Source organism: Apodemus sylvaticus, chromosome 10 (genome assembly GCF_947179515.1).
Source record: "Apodemus sylvaticus chromosome 10, mApoSyl1.1, whole genome shotgun sequence".
Taxonomy (NCBI): domain Eukaryota; kingdom Metazoa; phylum Chordata; class Mammalia; order Rodentia; family Muridae; genus Apodemus; species Apodemus sylvaticus.
In genome coordinates, this window is record NC_067481.1 from 34,297,463 (window position 1) to 34,321,281 (window position 23,819).

The 23,819-nt window shown below is 46.1% G+C and overlaps 1 protein-coding gene across 1 annotated transcript; it reads left to right on the forward strand.

Moving 5' to 3' along the window:
- Nucleotides 1-343: 343 nt before the first annotated feature.
- Nucleotides 344-1,696, forward strand: Nog (noggin). The gene has a single exon (XM_052195455.1). It carries the CDS (start codon nt 345-347, stop codon nt 1,041-1,043), a length of 699 nt encoding a protein of 232 aa, XP_052051415.1. The 5' UTR covers nt 344; the 3' UTR covers nt 1,044-1,696.
- Nucleotides 1,697-23,819: the final 22,123 nt, after the last annotated feature.

Below are 23,819 nucleotides of genomic sequence, written 5' to 3' on the forward strand. Positions count from 1 at the left end.
ACGCGCCCTGCGCCGCCGGCAGCCCGGGAGAGCAGCGAGGAGCCGGCGCCCCCAGCTCCCCACGGTCGCGCTGGAGTAATCTCGGATGCCCGGCCGCGGCCGCCTTCCCAAGTAGAGCGGCGGGGGAGAGTTGAGACCAACTCGTGCGCGTCTTCTGCGCCGCGGCGGGAGCCGGCGCTGCGCGAACGGCTCTCCTCGCGGCTCATGCTGCCTGCCCTGTGCCTGCCCAGCCTCGGGTGAACCGCCTCCGGAGGGACGGGGGAGCGCGGCAGCGCCGCGGACTCGGCGTGTTCTCCTCCGGGGACGCGGGACGAAGAGGCAGCCCCGGGGCGCGCGCGGGAGGCATGGAGCGCTGCCCCAGCCTGGGGGTCACCCTCTACGCCCTGGTGGTGGTCCTGGGGCTGCGGGCAGCACCAGCCGGCGGCCAGCACTATCTACACATCCGCCCAGCACCCAGCGACAACCTGCCCCTGGTGGACCTCATCGAACATCCAGACCCTATCTTTGACCCTAAGGAGAAGGATCTGAACGAGACGCTGCTGCGCTCGCTGCTCGGGGGCCACTACGACCCGGGCTTTATGGCCACTTCGCCCCCAGAGGACCGACCCGGAGGGGGCGGGGGACCGGCTGGAGGTGCCGAGGACCTAGCGGAGCTGGACCAGCTGCTACGGCAGCGGCCGTCAGGGGCCATGCCGAGCGAGATCAAAGGGCTGGAGTTCTCCGAGGGCTTGGCCCAAGGCAAGAAGCAGCGCCTGAGCAAGAAGCTGAGGAGGAAGTTACAGATGTGGCTGTGGTCACAGACCTTCTGCCCGGTGCTGTACGCGTGGAACGACCTAGGTAGCCGCTTTTGGCCACGCTACGTGAAGGTGGGCAGTTGCTTCAGCAAGCGCTCCTGCTCTGTGCCCGAGGGCATGGTGTGTAAGCCATCCAAGTCTGTGCACCTCACGGTGCTGCGGTGGCGCTGTCAGCGGCGCGGGGGTCAGCGCTGCGGCTGGATTCCCATCCAGTACCCTATCATTTCTGAGTGTAAGTGTTCCTGCTAGAACTCGGGGGCCCCCTGCCCGCTCCCAGACACTTGATGGATCCCCACCAACACCCCCCTTCCACTGCCTCCAACCAGTTTCACCACCCTCTAGCGAGGGTTTTCAATGAACTTTTTTTTTCTTCTTGGCTACAGAGACCTGGCTTTCTGGTTCATGTAATGCACTGTTTAACTGTGTAGGAATGTATATGTGTGTGTATATACGGTTCCAGTTTTAATTTACTTATTAAAAGGTCAGTATTATACGTCAAAAGTTACCCGGCTTCTACTGTATTTAAAAAAAAGCAAAAGGAAAAAAAGAGCAGAGAAAAGAGAGACTTATTCTGGTTGTTGGTAATAATGTTAACCTGCTATTTATATCCCAGTACCCTTCGCATGGCGAAGCAGGGGGGAAAAGTTATTTTTTTCTTAAAAGTACAAAGAGAGGGGGAACTTTTGTAGAAGGACTTTTAAAACAAAAAGCTATTTTCCATTCTTCGGAAAGTGTTTTGATTTTCCTTAGACCTCGAAGAAGTTATAGAGTTCAATGTTATTTTACAGTTATTGTAAATATAGAGAACAAATGGAATGACTAATCATTGTAAATTAAGAGTATCTGCTATTTATTCTTTATAATATCCCGTGTAGTAAATACGAAAGAAGTGCAGAACAGGATTAAAGAAAACCACTAAAACCGACTGGCTCTGCACTGTGATTCTCTGTGTTGGTGATTGATGGGGGTTGGGGGTGTCACCGCGCTTACTACGCCTATTGGGAGACATGCTCATCCGTTCACTCCTGTGGGGTGATGAAGGTGACTGTAAAATTTTCAGTGTGGGTGTGGGTGTGGGGAGGGGTGTTATTCTCAAACCCCATCTTTTAAGTATCATGTGGCTTTCTACAGAGTCTCCCAGGGTACCCTCCCCGGTGACACCAAAGCTCAGGCCTGTAGTGACCTCGACACCCAGCCGCCCCCCTGGAGCTGACCCCGGGCTGGGCCAATGAGGGGGGGAGGGAGGGGGCGGCTGCTTTGTCCAGGCTGACAGGCCCTTCACAATGGGGACACGTGTCTTTCACACCTTCCCTGGGGGCGGAGTGCCGCTGAAACTTGACCCCCGAGGAATGGGGGGGGGGAATGTCAGAGCGCGCCCACCCAGATCCCGCCACCCCTCCCTCCTTAACCCCCACCACAATATCCAGCCCTTGTTAACCCTTTGCATGCCCGGAAACTGTGTTGGTTGGGGCTAAAGCAACCCCTTGAATTCAACTACATACAACCTCAGGGATCCTGCAGGTCTGGAGCCCCCACACCTCAGACCCACAGCTGATTAGGGAGAGATCATTTGGATATTTGACATTCACCTGGGCCCCTTCCAGGACCTAAGGAAGACTGAGATCCCAAATTTCAGAGCGATCTGAAATCTGGATACAAATAAATCACCAAGTCTGGGACCTGCACTGAGGAGAGGGACACGACCCCTCCCCCCCCCGGACACCTACTCCACTTGGGAGTTGAGAAGAGAGGGGAAATCACAACTGGATTTGTGCTCTTTAGGATAGAGGCAAAGTTACCCCTTAAAGGTTCGGGTAAATATCACTGTTCCCCACCCTTAAAACTCCATCTTCTTGGGACCGGCTCTAGACTCTCGCGCGCATCCCTCCGCCTCACTCCCCAGTGGCGGCCATCCACTCAGCTCCACGTGGGCCGGCTTCCTGACACCGCTCCCCGCTCCTTTTATTTATCTTGGACTTCACAGTCGCTCTCCTTCGCTCCCTTCCCCACCCCCTTGCCACCTCGTCGCGCCTCCCTCCAAACCTCCTGTCCTCCGCCCCCCCCCGCGCCGTCCCCCCCCCTCCTTTGGAGTCGCAGCGAATCTATGCTAATTATTTCAAACCTGCGCCGAGTCCCCTGCTCTGTCTCAATGCCCCGGGCCCCGCCCTCCCTGTCCCTCCAGCCCGGCGCTTTCTTCCCTCCCGACGCAGCCTCGGTGGCTCCTCATTTCAATAGCCTGGCCCCGGAGCCGGAGCCCCCTCCCCGGCGCTGCCTCCGTCAGCCGTGGGACAGACGTTAGGGTATTCATTAACTGGGAGCCGAGGAATAACGGCATTATTTCCCCCAGAGAGGGCACCCTGCCCCCGCGACTATCTGAGGCTTCATTGTAAAAGGATTAAAAGTTAAAGACCTCCATCTTATGATTCTTTCATTTAATCTTTCTGGCGCCTGGGAGACATGCTCGATGGATGGTGGCTTTTAAAATATTCCTAATGTCGGCTACCTTAAGACTCCAAGCCGGGCAAACAAACGTAATTTATTTCCAGAAGAAAGAGGATATTGAGATGTTTAAGTTTATGAACCGCCGTTCCCATGTATATTTGTTAAGTTCTGACAAATACCCAAATAACGTTAAAAATCAGCCATTCATCACTTATGAATTTATGCAAAACTTTCTATGCCCCGGGCCAATATTTTTGTAGACAGAGTTTCACTTGCGAGGGGCGGAGGAGGTGGGGAGGAGGGACGAGGAGGGGGCTTGGGTCGGGGTGGGGGGGGGGGAGCCCAAAGCAAGAATTTTCATGCCTGGTAAACACGCGAATTATGCGAAGAGAGTTATTCCCAGCTGGGCGGGCAGCCAAAACTCGGAGAGCGCGCGGAGGCCAGCGCCCCCACCCCCACGTTGGTAATGTCATTGGATTACAATGCGAGGTCTTCCCTCCGCGACGCCCCCTCCTCCCGCCGCGGGCCCGCCCGCCTGCGCCCCTCCTCCCCACCCCTGCCCACTTGGAAAACCCGCTCGCAGCCGGCGAGCTTCTCGGCTTTCAGAGCCAGGAGCCACTCTGGTGAGCTGGGAGGACCCGCGCTGCAGACGTGACGGGCTACAGACCACGGCACTGACAGACCCGGAGGGCTGGCCCAAGACGGCTCCGTGCGCACACCGAGAACCCTGCCGGACGCAGGCGGTCCCACAAGAAGAAGGCAGGAGGCGCTGGTCCTGGAACTAATGTGTGTGCCACTCTCTCCTCCTATTATGATTAGTGTCCATGATTCTATAATTCTAAAGGAGAGAGCTGTAGGCAAAGAGGCCCCATCCCCACTGTCACCTACTGCCTGTCTCCTCAGAGGAGGAAAATTGATCTAGGAGTCCTCTGCAGCAGCCTGTGTGCATGAACTGACGCAGTTGCTGAGGGACAGTGTCTTCCCCAGTTGAGATTTATAACTATGACAGACATACCGCCTTTGCCAAACCCAGTACCAACCAGAGTCCAGAGGGTGGGGCAGCTGCCCCTCCCTTCAGGATTGTGAGGGTTCCCTCTCTTTTTCAAGGTCTCCCCTTCTTTCCCGCCATCCTTTCAACACCCCGCCACTCTCCACACTCAAGGAAACAGAGGTCAAATGTCCAAGGAAGGCCCCACAGCCCCTAGAGTCTGGGAACGAGATCTGGCTCCCTGTTGAGACAGAGAAGCCGGAGGTCCATTATCAGTCTTGCTTCTGAGACTCCTGGGAAAGGGGACTGAAGCTTGGTAGCAGCTGCAGGGGGAAGCTGGGTGTGTATTAAGAGCTCTTAGCTGTGCTACAAGAGGACAGCGAGGGGAGGGCCCAGCCCATATTGGTATTTTGAAGGGGGTGATTCATCCTTTTTTCTTTAATGCTCTTGGAATGTTAAGGCTGGAGGGGAGCTTAGATTCCAGGACCCACTGCTCAATCTGCTGGTGAGAAGACCTTCCTCAGAGGCCGCTTGCTAACATCACATAGATTAATACACTTGGCTTCTGCTAGGAGAGCTTCTCTCTCTCTCTCTCTCTCTCTCTCTCTCTCTCTCTCTCTCTCTCTCCTCTCCTCTCCTCTCCTCTCCTCTCCTCTCCTCTCCTCTCCTCTCCTCTCCTCTCCTCTCCTCTCCTCTCCCCTCTCCTCCCTCTCCTCTCCTCTTCTCTACCCTCTCACCCTCCCCCTTTCTTCCTTATTCCTTAAGAAAATTTATCGGTGGGAGACCAATAGATTTTGAAGTGATACCATCCCCGAGGCTCCTCAAGCTGACTGGCCAATCTGTTGTGCCCTCTCAACAGGAATGCATTAAGAGCTTCTCCTGTACCAAGCACCAAGTTAGATCCTTTGGACCTGTTCTCATGAGCGCTCTCCATTTCAAATAAAGAAACCGGAGCCCAGAGGGTTGAAACAGCTCTCCCAAAAGCCACACAGTATGTGACACAGTTCAAAACTCGAGTCATCACCAAAGCCCATGCCTCTGCTGGAGATTTCTTTCTCTTTAAGGACTTGAGCACTTGGCTTTGGGAAACAGTATGTGCCACTCCACGAAGGGGTCAGCCTCCATGCAGGTAGGTTGTGCGCTGTGCACACATCAGTACCTCACCATTTTCCCATCCCACAGTAGGAGATGGCCATGCAATGGGGGAGTGAGAAATGATGGAGACTCAATACAATGAAAGGATTTAAACCATCACATGAGAAGGCTAGAGAGAGGAAGGGGCACACCCGGACTGGGCAACCCGGAAAGGTGTTTGACTACAAAGTCTTTTTCAATAAGCCTGTTGAATGTCAATTCACTGACCAAGGTAGGGAGAGAAGAAAAAAAAAAGCATTTGGACAGAGAGAGGAGAGTGTGTTACATAAAGGAATGGTGTTGGAGAAGTATTTGTATGTTTGGGAAACAGCTCAAACTTTAGCATAGGCTGGATTCATGCCGAGAGAGCACAAGCAATAAAGTGAAAAGCAGGCTGAAGCCAGACGAGAGAGGATTGTGAATGCCAGCTATAAGCCCCAAACCTTATTTCTCAAGCAGTAGGACTTGAATAGGTCAGATATACCACACGAGCTCCATATCAGAAAGGAATCACGTATTCATTCAGTCAAGAATTAGGGAGCACCGTTCTGGTTATGTATTGGTATCCAACAAGCAAGCTCAAGATGAAGTCTTAAAAATCAACATTTCGCTTTGCTCATGATTCTTTTAAGTTAAGAGAGTTCACCCACGACACTCATTGTCTCAAATGAGCAATGGAAGATTGACCCTCAAAAGGACAATTTAGCACCCGGCTGCCAGCCAGCTCAACCGGCATACTGACCAGAGCCCCCCCCCCCCCACTCCCCTCCATACACACACTGGCTTCTCCATGTACTTTGACTTTTCTCACAACATAATGGCTTCAGGACAGATGGACACACTTGGCAGCTATGGCTCTGAGAGAAAGTGTCTCTAGAGGCTCAGATGGTAGCTGCAAGGCATCTTCTGACACTCTTGCAAGTCTTGTGACACCATTTCCAGTTTAGTCTACTGGTTAAGCAAGTCTCTCAGACCAGCCCAGATGCAAGGCGAAGGACACCAAACACTACCTCTTCGTGGACCAGCAGGGACAAATTGTGGTTGTGGTAAACCACTCTGTGTTAAGCATGGCCCTGGGCTAGAGCTGTTGAGTTTTCCCAGACCCAAACACAGAACGAGTCATTTCCAGTTGAAGTCTGGCACCATCCGCTGAGAGCGATGGGGGATAGCAAGTGTGGCTTCTCTAGGGCTGGTTAAAGAGGACCTTGCCGAGGTCCCAGCTTGAGGGCCATCAGGGCCAAAGAATATAGACTTTGTTGGCCAGAAGGCTAGAAAGGACTTGAGGACTGGAGGTGGAAGGGGCTGACGGAGATGTCTAAGTAGCTGCTGATCTTTCAGTCTGCAAGGGACCAGGCACAGGAAGGGAGCTCAAAGGGCTTGCACTCTGGCCACTGTCCCACTCTGTGAACAGTACATGGTATTGGGAAGTGTTCGGGAAATACTAGGCAAAGGGAAATGAATAGGGGTCCATGGGATGTCATAATGGGTTGTTCAGCAAGAGAGGAAGTAGAAAGGGTCTTGTGTGGGTTCAATTTGCATAAAAACAAATAAAACTGTAAAATGGAATTGAAGACAGACAGACAGTGTGATTAGAAAGAAAATAGTGCTTTGAAAGATCCTCATCTAACCTAGGATGTGAGGCCAGCAAGGCTGCTATGGATACCATAAATACAACCGGACAGTAACATTGTAAAGTTACTTAACATATTAGAACCCTGGCACAGGGTTCTTCTTCTCAAGTATGAAGTTATATGTGATAACATTGTATCACAATACCAGAAGGTTAGACAGTCCTCGAAGGAAACTGGAAGTTGACTCCAGCCTACATTTTTTTAATATAAAGTAGTGATTTGCTGGCATTGAGAACAAGCCGTCTCCTTTAAATAGGACACATGCTCCTGTCTAGCTATAGAGCCCACCTCTCCCTACTGGGTGTGTGGCTCATTTTAGTACCTACCGAGACTATTCATGAGCATTTAAAGTTAGTGGAGAGAGAGGACTGAAAGTCAAAAGTATTTTGATTCTTTTGAAATGAGGGGGTGACCATACATAGGATTTGGAAAGGGGGGGTGTCCTGGGATCCAAGTTGTGAGGAAAACTTTATAGAATTGCAGCATTTCTTTGGGGATGTCCTGAAGCTTCTCTCTAGCCTTCATCCGATGCAGAAACTAAGGCTTATCAAGGTCAGTGGGAAAGCCCTACTTTTAGGCACTCTGAATCAAAACTGACAGCAGAGGCAACATTTCCAGCTTTTCAAGTCAGCTCTCCTTCTTAAGTCATTATTGATGTATATGGCACGAGGCTTCATTATTTAATCTTTACACTTGTGTGTGTGTGGGGGGGAGTATGAGTGTGAATGTGGGCACGCGTGCTCCCCATATGATTACAGTGCTTGAGAAGGCCAACAGGAGGCACCAGATCCCCTGGAGCTGGAGTAACAGGCTGTGGTAAGTCTCCTGGGGGTGCTGAGAACCCAACAATCTTCAGCAAGAACAGCAAGTGCTCTTAAGCACTGAGCCGGCTCTCCAGTCCCTACAGTGTTACAATTTTCAAAGCAGAGTTTTAGGTGAAATGACGTGGAAAGACTCCTGAGAACAGGAAACAGGTCTGTGCTGGCTCAGAGTCTGACCCACAGCAACAAATATGGGCAGGAGTGTGAAGATGCAAAGCTTCAACTCCTAGGACCCAAAGTAGATGCCAGAGGGGCTGAGCAGGAGACAGGACACTCACGGAACTCATTCCTGGTCAGGAAGGCAGCTATATTGGTGTCCTGCGGTCTCAAATATCTAACGGCTGCTATGTCTCTGTAGCCAAAGTACAGAAAGCAGCTCTACATCTGAAGACACAGCAGATTTGTACAACACGAATAAAGAAGACATTGGGCCTAGACCCCTGCTCTCGACAAAGGCCCTATAGTCACTGACTTTGTCCGTTGCTCCCAGCCAATGTTATAAAGGATTCCCAACTGTTACTGATTGTAATTCAGTGAAGGAAATGAAATCAGTCAGGCAAGGGAAAGAGCCTTTCCCCATTTTACAGATTCCAAAACCCAAGGCAACAGGATGCCTAAGAGACTCATCCAAGATCCAGATGCTGGCTGAGGGTGGAGGCGGGAAGTCCAGTGGTGTAAGGACTCTGAACTGACTGCCTGAGAGGCAGGGGCTGGGAGCTCTGAGCTTATAATTCTAACTGTGCTCTCTCCTTCCATAGTCACCCCAGCTCCAATCCATTCTCCACGCTACAGACTGAGTGACCTTAAGACAGACACACATGTGGTCTTGTCACTCCCCTGCTTAAAACCTCCCAAAGGCTTCCCATTGCTCTAGGATAATGAGCAGAATTCTTGCCAGACTGAGAACTCTCCTCCCCAATGTGGGTTTGAGCTATACAGGAGGCTCCTATTCCCACTGCTTCCAGGGCCTTTGCACATGCCATAGCTGTTTTCCGGGATGCCTTCCACTGCCACCAGTATCACTAAGTACCACTCTCCTTCAGACCTCATTCTTGTTGTGAGGGAGCAGATCAGGTCCCCACAGTATTAGAACTGCTTTGTTATGTGAAATTTTTTTTTTACTGTTATGGGACCATCATAGAATGTACTTATCGAAAATCCAGGCTCAGCTGTGCCCAATCATTTGATTTTATGATACAATGTAGCCATCTGCAAAATTCATGCTCAAGAACTATAGAATCAAAAAAAAAAAAAAAAAACAAAGAAAGAAAGAAAAAAAAGAAAAACCCAAAAGACAAGGGTGGGGCTGGGAGGGGCTCCACGTGTATCTCAGTTAGTAGAACGTTGGCCTAACCCATAAGAAGTCCTGTGTTCCATAAACCAGGCATGGTGGTACATCCTGTAATTCCAGCACTTGGGAGGCAGAGGTAGGAGGGCCAGAAGTTCGAGGTTAGGGGCAGAAAAGACAGCTCAGAGGAGTCTCAGGTGTTGCTCTTGCAGAGGACCAGGGTTCGGTTCCCAGCACCTATATAATGACTAACAAGAGTCTATCACTAGGGTTCCAGGAAAGCCAACACCCTCATGCAGGCTCCCATGGGTACTGCATGCACATGGTGCATTGTGTGTGTGTGTGTGTGTGTGTGTGTGTGTGTGTTTGTGTGCGCGCGCAAGTGAAAAATACCCATACAAACATAATAAAAATAAATATTTAAAAAAAAAAAAGCTTAAGGTCATCTTTGGCTACAAACAAAGAACGAAGCCAACCTGATATATGTAATTACCTCCACCCACTCTCATTTTTGAAGGAGGAGGAGGAGGAGGAGAAAGAAGAAGAAGGAACATAATTGAGTTACAACATACTCTCATAATGTTTTAAATAAATTGGCAGTTTTGTGTTGAGCTTTGCTGACAGCTATCCCGGAACACATGCGGTCCACACGCTGCATGGTGGTGGGCACACCTGTTAGGTCAATCACTCCCTGTAGCCTTTGATACTGCTGAGGGAAACAGTAAACATGAGATGGGTGAGTTTGTTACAGTGTGTGTGTGTGTGTGTGTGTGTGTGTGTGTGTGTGTATCTGTGTGTCTGTGTGTCTGTGTGTCTGTGCGTGTCTGTGTCTGTCTGTGTGTCTGTGTCTATATCTGTGTCTGTGTGTCTGTGTCTATATCTCTATGTGTGTGTGTATGTGTGTCTGTGTCTATATCTGTGTCTGTCTGTGTGTCTGTGTCTATATCTGTATGTGTGTGTGTGTGTCTGTGTGTCTGTGCGTGTCTGTGTCTGTCTGTGTGTCTGTGTCTATATCTGTGTATGTGTGTGTATGTATGTCTGTGTGTCTGTGTCTGTCTGTGTCTGTCTGTGTGTCTGTGTCTATATCTGTGTCTGTCTGTGTGTCTGTGTCTATATCTGTGTGTGTGTGTGTGTGTGTGTGTGTGTGTGTGTGTGTGTGTGTCTCAGAGGCCAGAACAGGCATTGAATCTCCTCAGAGCTGGAGTCACAGACAGTTGTAAAGGACCTGTCATGGGTGCCGGGAACTGAACTTGGGTCCTCTGCAAGAAGCAGCAAGTACTCCTAACTGCTGAGCCATCTCTCCATTCACAACATTTTTTAAAAAAATAAATAAAAAACTGGTAGTACAGTCTAAAATATTGATTGAGGGACTAATATAGCAAATACATAAACCAGGCTTGTAGTCATCCATGCCTGCTATCAAGGGTCACTCACTGTCTCTGCATACTCACCTAGCAAGCAGCACAGTGTGCATGCGTATATCAGAATCCCCACAAACTCACGAGGCATGGTTGGCACTGTCATGACCAGGGCTAGGACATAGAAATGTTTATATTGCATCATAATCATATACGACTATGGTCATATATACAATCTATTGTAAAGTAAGCATTTCCATGCAGCACGTGACTGTGTTTATAATTTACTTTCTGTTTTATTCGTCACAACATCCTTGATCACCAGGGAGTTTGAAGTCCTTATAGGCATCATTCTATATTCAGAGGATTATATACATTGAAAAAAATGAGAAGATGTTATTTGACTCCCTTCCTGGTCTAAGCCAGATTCCAGCTGGACCTCTAGGCATGCCAGGAGCTCAGAGCTCAGCTCCTGTTAAACAGTGATCCAGGGCAAATTGTAGAACATACTGAGATGTGTAATACAGAACAGGGAGGAGATGACCCTAAGGTGACCCTATCAGTTCTGGAGATAATAGTGACTCCCTGGTTACTGAATCTTAAAGTCCTGTCTGACCAAGGAGGGATAACCACCGACTGATAACCCCTTCCAGCAAATGATGGGCCTCTTGTTCAATGGGAGATCACTGCCTGGGGACCACTCCCCATCAGAAGATTCAAAGTGCTGAGTGATTTATGAAGAGAGTTCAGAGACAATTTGCAGAAGCAAGAATCCCTTTCCCCACATCTGAAATCCTAAAAATGGGAGAGATTACCTTATCTGCCCTGGGTTAAAGCCTGATCTTTCATGCCCAGGGAGTACTAAAATTAAGCAATGACTAACTCACGTCTATTGCCTTACAGTTTACAAACTGCATTCACATCTTTTATGTTTTTCACATCCATGTGACAGCTCGTGGCCAGAATTTAATAATCATTTTAAAGATAAAGGAACTGACACTTAAAAGAGCCAGTTGGTCTGGAAGAATTGGATCTGGGCTCTATGCCTAACTCGTAGCTGTAGGCCTTAGTGACATCCCCCAAAGTGGTGGGATTTATATCCAGGGCTATATATCTCTCTTGATCAGTGTAGAAGCCCGGTGTTCCACTTCCAAGGATGGTAACAACATGTATGTAAGTATATATATATATATATATATATATATATATATATATATATATATATATATATATATATGTGTGTGTGTGTGTGTGTGTGTGTGTGTGTGTGTGTGTGTGTTCATTCACTGAGGCCTATTGCTAGAGGCAACACCCGGTAGATACTTCATTTCCCTAGTTGATACAAAGGCTTTGGGTTTAATGCCAGTTTTTACTATTGTTTCTTTGCTGGTAGTGATGGTGACTTTAAATTATAAGACAAGGCAAGAGATGTTGCTAAGTTGGTCAAAAGCATGCACAAATCCCTGAAATGAATTAGCATGAACCCCAGAAATGCATTTTTTTAAAAAAGGCATAATATGTATCTGTAATCCCAGCTCTTAGGAGGTAGAGGAGGCAAGAGTGTTTGAAGTCTAAGGCCATCCTAAGCTACACAGAGAAATTCAAGGCCAGCCTCGGCTCCATGAGACCCTGCCTCAAAAAAATAAAGATGCTAAATGAAAAGGTGATTGAAGATCAGAAAATCAATAACCAAAGACAAAGCTAGCTAAGAGAGATGGAAGGAAGAAAATTGAAAAACCAAGGAATTTGTTTCACATGAACAAAGGAAAGAATTCAGTCCAAGCAAACCAGCCCTGATTGGTTTTAGAAATTCCTTCTCTTCTGCTTATTGGCCCTTGACCAGTGATGATAATGGACTCCACCAGAAGTGACGACAGAGACTTAGTTATGACAGAATCACAGCCAGGTATGGACAAGGTCCCCAAAAGTCATCATGCAATGTCATCCCCAGAGAGCCCTAAAGGGATCTGACTACTCACAACCCTTACAAAAAGAGGAAACTGGGGCTCAGAAAGGAACAATTACCCAATCTATGTCCAACCACTACAGCTGGGATCTTAAAAGATCCCTAAAGGTCATATGCTGAAGGATGCTTCCAGAAGGAGAAGCTTTGCCAGGCAGAGCCTATTGGGAAGTCTTCAGGTGAAGGGCACTGTAGGCCCCTTCTTTCTTAATCTCCATGTAGATTCCAAGATACAATGTTCTGTTTCACTGTAGACCCAAAGCAGTGGAATCCTCCAAAACTATGACCCAGAGTAACTAATTTTTCCTTCTAAGTTGAGGATATTGAGTGTTTATTACAGTAACAGGAAGATGGCACATGCCTCCCCATCAGAAAGGAGACTGTAGAGGAACCTCAGTGGGGGTTGTGGACTGCTGAGCTGAGGTGTGACAGGCTCCATTGTCTCCCACTCCCTAGGTGGGACAACCTCCTGAAATACCAGGGTTCGAGACAGGTTGTCCAAGGTCCTGGGACTCTGCTGTTGTCTTATTCCTGCCCTTGAAAAGAAACACTGCAGATGACCGTGCATTGGGCACTGGAGCCCAGAGGCAGCTTTGGGCATGCTCAGTGCTAGTGCCCTTTCTCACTGACTGGAGATAGATCCTCATCAAAGTTCTGAGTGTCCCAGAGAAGAATCTGTCATCTCTGGATGCCCAATACTCCACATCTCTACCCAGGCCAGACATCCTTCTGAGTTCCACACTGCAAAACCAACAGCCTAGAAAAATTCATACCAACTATGTCAACAAAGTTAAAGTCTACTGTGTTCTGTCTGTCTGTCGTTTGAGACAGGATTTTACTTTGTAGCCTGAGCTGGCCTTGAACTCCCTATTATCCAGAACCTTAAACTCATCCTGCTTCAGCCTCCTAAGACCTGGGTCCAGGCATGCACCACCACATCTGGTTCTAACTCCCTTCCTAAACCTAAATCGACTAAGTTTGGAATTTTTGTTTTTCTCTTTCTTGATTAATGGCTCTGCCATAAACACAAGGTGCCCATTGTCCATCCCTAACCATCACACCTTGATTGCCTATCTGTGATTAGCACTGTCCTGGTACTTTATTTGCATCCTATCATTTAAACTTCGTTGGGGATCCTGTGTGACATTATTATTGCTGTGAGATAGTTCACAGCAATTGGGTATCATAACCAAGGACTTCTAAATAGCAGCAAAATCAAGACTCAAAAATAGCAATCCACGACCCATATCTAGTCCATTATTACCTACTGCATCTCACCACATTAGTCCAGTACTTACCAAATTACGCCAAACCAATATGGATCCTATGTCAGAGTTCTCTAGAGGAGCAGTCAATAGGAAAAATGTCTGTCACTGTCCAACAGCCAATCCTCTCTGTAAGCACCCCCACCCCCCACCCCATCCACCCACAGGCACGCTTATCCATCCTAGGTTAATCCAATCAAGTTGACAACCAAGACCAACTGTCAACAACTTGTACATATTTGGCTGCCTCTAAGTTTCAGAGTTCTTTGAGAGTATCTGCTGTGCTCGATTCTAAGCCTCAATTGCATCATCCAAACTAATGCTTAACACATAGTAGGTATTCAGTAAGCTCGTAGTGGAAGAGTACTTGAGTGATTAAATATGAAAAGGGAGCTGTTTTTTCTCCTTACATCAACCCAAATACCATTCGCTGGGTTGTTTAACGAACATTGTTTAATCCCAATTTCGACCCAAGGAGACCTTTTGAAGACATAGGTAGCATGGAGCTGTTAAATACATAGACTTTGAAGTCAGAGCTGTCTTTGTTCTGCCTCTCCCCAGCTGCGTGACTGACTGATAATATTAATGGCGTTCTAAGCTCTAAGACCCTGAGCAAACACGAGTCTGTTATTAATAATGTGTGCTTCTCCGAAGAGCATTTGAGCTGTCCCCACCCAGATGGAGAGGAAAGGGGAGCTGTAACCCAGAGATCCCTGGAGCATCTCCACACAAGGCAGGGGCTCTTCCAGGAGGCACAGCTAAGAGGAGTAGGTCCCACAAGAGACTTAACCATCAGGAGTCACATATGATTATAGTAAGAAAACATAGAGAAGAATTGAAGGCCATTAGAGCTATTCATTCCTGTCATTGATTTCATTAGAGTGAAGGCCCAGGATCTGGCTGACACAGAAGCTGGTCCCAGGTGCCAATGACAGTCAGGATCACAGTCATTCCAACAGCACAATCACTTCCTTTTGTTGCCTTGTAGGGAGAGGTATAATTTGACAGAGTTTTGCTGTGCCACCCAGGCTTGCCTTGAACTCATGATCTTCCTGCCTCACCTACCTATCGGACTGCTAGGTAACAGCATGTGCCACCATGCCTCCCTAGAATCATTTTTTTTAAAGTATGATGGTAGGGCTGAGAAGATAGGTGAGTTGGCCAAGTGTTTGCTGTACAGGTATAAGGAGACTGAGCATCAGCAGCAATGGGAAAGGCTGGGTATAGTGGTGCCTGTTTACAGCCCAAGAAGTGCAGAGGATACAGGAGGGTTCCTGGAGCTCACTGGCTGGTCAACCTAGCTAAATAATCAAGATCTGGGTCCTAGTGAGAAACTCTATCTCCAAAAAGCAAGGTGGGTAGTATCCTGATGGCAGCTGGAACTGGCCTTTGGCCCACACACATGCATACACATGTGTAAGGGCACTTGCATACATACACACATGAACACATAAGAAATACAGTAAATAAATAGTTTGATACAATTTTCTTCTTTCTTTGTCCCTAAGCGCAACATTTCTTCAAATAAGGTACCCATCAGATCCCACTATCCTAAAAATCTCAGTGAGACCTTTCTAGGGTCTTAGACACCCCAAAAGAGACGTAAAAGCCATCTATGATATTGTCAGACCCAATCCCCTTTCTGTCCACTGGTTCAGCTGCCTCCTCCATGCCAGAAGAGACTTTAAGCTGGCTCTTCGTGCCTTGTTGCCACCTCTTTCTTAGATACTTTGAGATGTGACCTTCCTAAGGCTTAGACATCATCCCAGCATCTGAACCAGGTCGGCACAGTAGGCAGGATGAACCTAACTCTGAATGAGAGAAGCCATCCATTTGAAGAATGACCGGACTTCATCCAGCAACTGATGGAAACAGATACAGAGTCCCACAGCCAAACATTAGGTGGATCTCAGAGAATCCTGCTGAAGAATGGAAGGAAGACTGTAGGAGCCAGAGCGGTCAAGGACACCACAAGTAAACCCACAATATTGTTCTGGTCAAGTGTGCTCATGTAGTGGCAGTCACTGTAGACCATGTATGGAAGTGTTCATCTACTTTTAATAGTGCCCTTCTGATTGTTAAAATGCTAGACCCTCCCCCTTTCCTCTCAATCTCTTGTATTAGTGTACACACACACACACACACACACACACACATTCAATATATATATACAAACACTATTGGTTTTGTTCCATGGCTCAGCATCTCTGCATTTGATATTCATGGCAACAACTAAAAGGTAACATGATTTTGGTCTCTTCACACACCCAGTTTTGAGAGTCAAGGTCAGCCGGCTCATTTAAAAGTATTTAAAGGTTTCCAAGAAGCCCAAAATTACCCTTGTAAGAAAATGGCCATCAGTTAGTTATCAGACACCACATATTACACATACTATATAACACATTATAAGGGAATAAAATTGTTCTGGAAAATCAGTTAGTTATCTGACTGTTATCACATGTCACACATTTTACAACATGTTATAAGGGAATAAAATTGTTCTGGGGAAACTGATGCAGAAACTGTCATTTGAGATTGTACAGCATGTTTCTTCATCTCTCCCAAATGGCAGCAGAAAACTCTACCCTGTACCCACCAAAGTCTAAAATGGGGAAGCCTTGAGTGCAAACCACACAGATACCAAGAGGATAAAATTAAAACTCCCATCTCAACTCCTGGTAGTCTAATTCAGCATCTGCTTGCTAAAGATCAATTAAAACCAGTGCTGGATCTGTTAAGTATGTCTTTTCAAACTCTTGGTTCATCTCAAGAGCTTTCTCAATACAGAGGGTGAATAACTATTAGTCAAGAAAGACAGAGAGAAAAAGAGACAAAGTCTTGCCTGGCATGGAGAATGGCAAGGCTATAGGTTGAGAGAAATAAAGTAGCTTGATGTGTACTGAGAGTGCCATTGATCCAAGGATCCTGTGAAAGAGATCATGAGTCTGGAAAGGACAAGAACATAGACTGAACTGCAAGTAAATGGCATACAGTGGAGGCTGTTGTGGGACGTGCTCAAAGATTAGAGTCTACCTCCAAGACCACTGGAAAGCACTATATTGTTCATGCAGAGGGCTCTCATGTAAACCATTGGAAAGTAAACGTGAAGCCATGGCACATTCTATAAGTGATGTTAGGGGTATATAGGAATTAATAAAACACTTTGAGTTCTGATATCAAGACTGAGGGGTACCTCCAGTAATTAAAGGATTGGAGATAGAGATGGAAATAAATGAAGAAACTTCTCAAGAGCAGAACTAATGGAATTTGATGGTTGTTGTGAATGGTAAATGTGGGGGGGGAATCATATCAAGGAAAATCTTTCTGTTCTTTCTCTTAATAGCCCTCAATGTGTTCCAATCCAATACAAATCTACATGCATGTACAGCATCATCCTGAGGCTTCCTGAAGACCACGGATATGGACAGAAAGAACATCTACAGACCAAGCAAAGGGCTATGTCCAGTCTGTGGATTCCAGTAGGCAAGGTTCCTTCAGTATTGTTATTTAATTTTGGACCTTGACTCCTCTTCTGACGTTGAGAGTGTCTGAGACTGTTCTTCATTCTAGTCCTGCCTAACTTCTTCAAACAATTTTTATGAAGGTAAAATTCACTACTTAATTCATTTACTCATACAGAATTATTCCCTGAGCATATTCCCCATGATTAACCCTGGGATTCCAAAGAGTTGACCCCAGTTCTCCAAGAAAAAGGTTGGGATATACATATATAACAGGCCATTGCAACATGAGCTATGACATCAACAAGTATTCAAGAGGACTTTTTTGACCAGGTTGGTGATGGAATAGATCAGTAATTATTTCCTTGAGCGATTATATACAAGATGTTATTGAAGAGTGAATAGCTAGTCTGGGCAGAGAAAGCAGCAAAATATTCCAGGCTATAGTCACCATATTGAGCAAGATTTAGAAAGCAAGAGACAGGATCAAATCAGGGAACTGAAAATAAGAACTGCATGTGGTATATAGTTTAAATAAAATTTTCCCATCCAGGCTGACAATGCCTTCTACCCTAAGAGTCATAGATTGTCAACAAGCAAACAACAAACAATAAAGCAAACAAAACACATAAGGAACTCCCTTCTCTGAGTTCCAAGCAACTAGGAGGAGGGTCTCAAAGTCCACCCTCACGGTGACACACTTCCTCCAACAAGCCACACCCATTCCAACGAGGCCACACCTCCTAATAGTGCCACTCCTTGGGCCAAGCATATTCAAATCACCACAGAAACCTAACCAACTGCCCAGGGCTAGTGAAGTCATGGATCTTAGAGAAGAATCTACAATCATCATTTTACTAAACTAGCACAATTCTTAACTACATTCTACATATAGTATAGCTATAAGGTATCCTTATATCCACAGATAAGTATATTTCTCTCCACGCAGGGAAACTTTTCTTTGCAACAGAGACCATTTCAGAAAAGCCATAACTGATCAAAATGCAGAGAATAAAACTTGAGAGTGGTGTTCAGTCCCAACTGCTACATCTATAGTACAATTCTTATACCTAAGGCTCAGAGTTAATTGCAGAAGAGGCAGAAAGACGCAAGATCTAGAGAATCAGGAATTTTGCTGTGAGATTGTGTCTCCTAGAAATATCAGAGAGGCTGGAGCCGTGAAGTCTTAGCATGGCTGCCTAAACAGGATCTGAACAAGGACATGCTAATGTAGAAGTGGGAAAGCTTGTGAGCTTCAGCCCCAGACAAACAACTACGGACAACCAGGGAGTGCTGACAAGGGGAGAAAAGGTCTTCCCCAGGGGAAAACCCTCTGATTGGTTATCCAGTGCCAAGTGATCAGCCCTGAGATCCCATAGGCCAGGGATTCTCAACCTTCTTAATGCTGCGACCCTTTAACACAGTGCCCCATGTTGTAGTGACCCCCCCAACATAAAATTCTTTTCATTGCTGATTCATAACTGTAATTTCACTGCTATGGATCATAGTGTAAAATCTATGTTTTTAGATGGTCTGAGGTGATCCCTGTGAAAGGATCATTCAAAAGCCAAAAGGGTGGTGACTCATGGGTTGAGAATTGCTCTTATGGGTACAAGTAACATTGTATAGTCCAAGCCGCTTGTATTTATATATTTAGAAATATTATATATATGTATGCATACATACATATATATATATACACACACATACATACACAAACGCATATGTAACAACAATTCAAGGGGGAAAGGTATGAATTTGAGAGAGAGCAAAGGGGGTTCATTGAAGAACTTAAAATAGAAGAAAGGGAAGAGGAAAATAACATAGTTATATTATAATTTCAAAGATAAAAATGACTATAAAAAGCATGTGGAATGTGCTGTAAATAGCACCATTTATTATTATTATTATTATTATTATTATTATTATTATACCACCATTGTGTTCATAAGGTGCAGCCTGGCACGATATACACTGAGCAGGGCACACGTATTTTCCTAATGAGCACACTGTTCAACTAGGTTAAATTCTGCGCTTCTGTCCTTCAGATCATGATGGAGACACAGAGAAATGTTCTCACTCCTCATTTGCTCTCCATGACTTTTCCTTAAGAAAAGAATATTATATATTCTTCAGTCTAAACATTCATTATGCCTTTTGAGTCTCAACTAATTATGTGTGACAAGAGCAAAAAAAAAAAAAAAAAGGCATCATTATCCTCACTTCCTAGATGGAGATGGTGCTACACAAGCTGGCTCGCTGGTAGGAAAAATCAAATATTTAAGTCCCATCTCTCTGGCTCCAGGCCATTTCCTCATTTCCAGACCCATGCAGAGCTGGGATTGCAGGTACCATGGGACGATATGTGTCCTACTCATGGATTCTAGGACTGCTCTTACCACAGTAAGATGCTCCTCCCATGGATTAACTTATATCAGCAAGATACAAGTTAATCCATCTCTAAACCACTTTGACCAGAAGATAGGGCCAGTCTGTATTGAGGAGGTGGGTATCTGCCTGGAGGCAGAAAAATCTTACTGGAAATGAACAGATTGCCCAAGTTTAATCAAGGAAGTAAACTTCCTGTCCTGGGATTCTACATGCCTTTTTCATTTTGCCTTAGCCAATGCTAGTTTAGACTTATAAAAATCCTACTGATATAAAGGCCTAATCAACGCAGTAGGGCAAAAGGGAGCCCTTCTGGGTTAAGGTCCTGAAGACTACAATTGAAGTCTTCCTTAGCTTTGCCTCCCATGTCTTAGAGACAAACTTTTTCCAGTGTGTCTTGTTTGAATTGCAACACTGTACATAATTGGCTGTCTGTCAGACTGTTTGCAACATTGTATAGTTTCTCTAAGCAATTCCTTATCCAAAGAAATGGAGTTGCTCCTCATCCCACCCCCCAACCAGTGCGCTGCTGCCTAACTGGCATTAGCTAAATAAATATCACCAGTTCACAGAGTGCAGCAGAGGCTTAAGTGACATTTGACCAATAGACTAATTATTGAATACATGGTGGAGTTTGGAAAGAATTCCTTTCCTCCCTCACCCTCGTCTCTCATCTGTAGATTGGAGATAAAAGTCTCTCCCTTGCATTCTTCATGGAGAGGTCTGTCGTGTTTGCAAAAGTTCTTATGAGGTTCACAAGTCAAAGATGTCCCAAGGTAAACTTAACACTATCAAAGAGACCACACTCCCTATTTCTCTCTCTCCCAAGGATCCTGCAGGGAGGGGATCCCATCATTTCCAGTTCTAGATAAGAGAAACCAGAGCTAAAGAGGTTAAGTGCCTTTTCTAGATACACAAGATAGTCTGAGTTGGAGGAGGGATTAGAAGTCAGGTTGACCTAACTCCAAATCCCATTTTCTCCTCACTCTGATGTCTGACCTCATTGGATCTGGAGGTTAAAATCCCAATCAATAGAGCCAACATGCTCGTGTCCCGTTCACTTACTGTCTCCTGACGTGTTACTAGGGGAGGTTTAAGTATATTTCTGTTCCTTGGTTTCCTTGCTTTCAGGAAGGACACGTTAATGGTGTTTGTGCGTGCTTTATACAGCTCATTACCTCACTCACTTCCGGTTTCTCCAACTCAAAAAGCAGAATATAATAATTAAACCAGGCATGATAGTACATGCCTGTCATCTCAGAACTTGAGAGGCTCAAACAAGAGGATTTACTGTAAGTTTGAGGCCAGCCTAGGCTACATAGAAAGTATTGGGATAGCCCAAGCTACGTAACAAGACCCTGTCTCAAAAGGGAGGAAGGAGAGAGGAGGAATGGGAGGGAAGGAGGAGGCAGCCTCCCTGGGGTCAAAGGTGGAACTTGATTGTGATTCCAGCTGCGATCTAAGGTCTTCCTTATTTGATCTCACCTCCTCTGGAGAGCCCTCCAATGTCATTAACATCAGCTGTTTTGACTCTTTGATAGGCATAGGGGCAAAGTTAATATTTATTTCTATTGTTGTTGAACCAACAGAGGCTCATGTATCCCTGGCTAGCTTTGAACTCACTATCTAGTTGATGGTGTTAAACTACTGATCCTCCAGCCTCCCCACCTCACCAGTTCTAGAATCACGGGATATAACACTATGTCCAATTTTATTCAATGAGAAGAATTAAAGCAGGGTATGACACGTGCTCAACAAGCAGCTACATCTTCAGCCCAGAATCGGTGGGCTTAAACCTTTTTCTTTTGCATCTTGGCTGCTCCTGTGAGACCCACGCCAACCATCATTTCTTGAATACTACTACCACATGCCTGAAACTAGACACTGAACCCCACAAACAAGATTTATCATATGTTTATAGAAGAGAAAATCAAGACCGATAGATGTGGTTTTGCCCAATATCACACAGCTTTCTCCATGGAGAATACTGATATGTGTATGGCTAGAGCTTTGGCTGGGCAAGCAGGTGTAGGATGGATGAATGAATAAAGTATGTTCCCAACCCTGTTGATGAAACCAAGAGTCAAGCTTTTGGCTGTATTACTCTTCTGGTGAAGCATCTAAAATAAAATTCATTTCGTAATAACATCCAAATCAAACTTGGTGAAAAGCTATGGCCAAGGCATCAGATAACTTTCCAGAGGTCTCTGTCCAATGAACACACCCTGAGCAGTAAAGGAGAGAAGACACCAGGGCAGCCTTGAATCTTGCTAGGACCAAGTGCTAACATTTCCGTGAGTTCTGGGTCTGCCAAGAGTCAGCTTGGAGACAAATCTCTTTGGAGACATTTGGAGACAAGCGGAGAGATCGTTTTCAAGTTGAAATCTTACCATTAGTTGCTAGTACTCATGAAAATCGGCTTCTCCAAGACCAATTGCCTTTGACACCCTCCACATTGTTTTCCATATGCCATGTTATTGACATTATTGAATATCTCAAGATAGAATCCTCAGTATTCAAAGACTCTGCTAGGACCTTCCACAAAACCTTGACTTTCTCTGACACTAGGTACCCCAAAGTCCCAAAATGGAATCAGTCAGACAAAGGAAAAAATAAAGGGTGAGAAAGTCAGTGTCTTATGTCACCACGTGCCCCTTGGTATTTAAGGAAAGTGTGCCAGGTGAGATCAGAGCTGTTATCCCATTTTCTAGAAGAGGAAAATACAGCTTTAAGAAGCTTGTCAAGATGACTAAGGCATCCCCCCCTTAAAGAGATGATAATTCAACAGAGGTGATAGACACAGAGGCCATGACCGACAGCCCAGGGAGTGAGTACAAAGTCTCAGGTGCGTAGAGGAAGCACAGATGTCTCTGGAAGGTTGGCCTCCACTGGGGACAGTGTCTGCAAACTCTTTGAAGCCTGGCAGTAGTTTTTTCCCTTTCCTACTTCTGGGGCCAGAACTTGGGGCTTTGTACCTGCTAGGCACACACCTACCACTGAACTCCCAACTCTTCTGTATGTTTTTATTTTGAACAGGGGTCTCACTAAGTTATACAAGCTGGCCTCAATCTCACTCTGGATCCCAAACAGGCACTGAAATTCCAGTTCTCCTGTTTCTACTTCTCAAGAAGTTAACGTGACAAGCCATGCCCGTACCACCAGGCCCTCCATCAACAACAGCTTTTGCCTTGGCTTGAATCAGATGCTTCATAGTAATAGAATTTGTACCCGGATTTCTTTACCGCATGTGAAAAGGGCCCAGAGTCCCAAGGTTTGTTGTGTGATTCTAGACAGTCCATACTTTAAGCATCATTTTTTAATCAGCAGAGAAGTGCACAGTCCTGGCTCTTATTAGGATTACTAGTCACTATGGTGCTCCTCACAAAAGTGGTGTGGGGCTCTGACAGTCTCACGACCATCGCAAAGTTTTTTCAGCAGCAATATCTTGTTTATTTTTTTTTAATTTACACTGTGTATGTATCTGTATCTGTGTGTGTCTGTGTGTACATGAGTGTGCATTGTGTCTGTGGGTGTCTGTGTGTGTCTCTGTGTGTTTCTATGTCTGTGTGTGTCTATGTGTCTGTGTATGCTTCTGTGTCTGTGTGTCTCTGTGTGTAGTGTGTCTGTGGGCATCTAAGTGTGGTGTGTCTGTGTGTTTCAGTGCCTGTGTGTCTGTGGGTAGGTGTGTCTGTGTGTGGTGTGTCTGTATGTGTGTCTGTGTGTGGTGTGTCTGTGTGTGGGGCCATGTGTTTGTGTGTGTGTGTGTGTGTGTGTGTGTGTGTGTATACACATGCTATAGCATATATAAGAGGATAAAAGGACAACTTTCAGGAGTCAGTTCTCCCTTCCTACCATGTGGGTGGGTCCTGGGGATTGAACTCAGATCACCATCAGGCTGTGCAGCAAGCACCTTTACCCCGCAAGGCCTCTTGCTGGCCCTGTACCCATTCCTTTATGAAGGATTATATTATCGATGATGTAGATACTACTGATAAGTTCAAGATAACTCCTGAATTACCTAACGTGCGGTGTGATATCTTAGCAAACCAAACCCTATCCCAGGCACACAGATCAGCCCCCAGAGATTTTCCCCACACCCCCAAGGCAGATTTCTGAAACTTGCTGTGCTTGGCATGCCAGCCAGATAATTCTCAGTTGGAAGCAGAGACTGGCTCACCTGCACCTTAGTTCTGCTGAGCTACCCAGCTGCCCTTGAACTCCTGGATGCCAGTGACCCTCCTTCAGCTCTCGGATCATGTCTCTAGACACTGGCTAAAGAACACAAC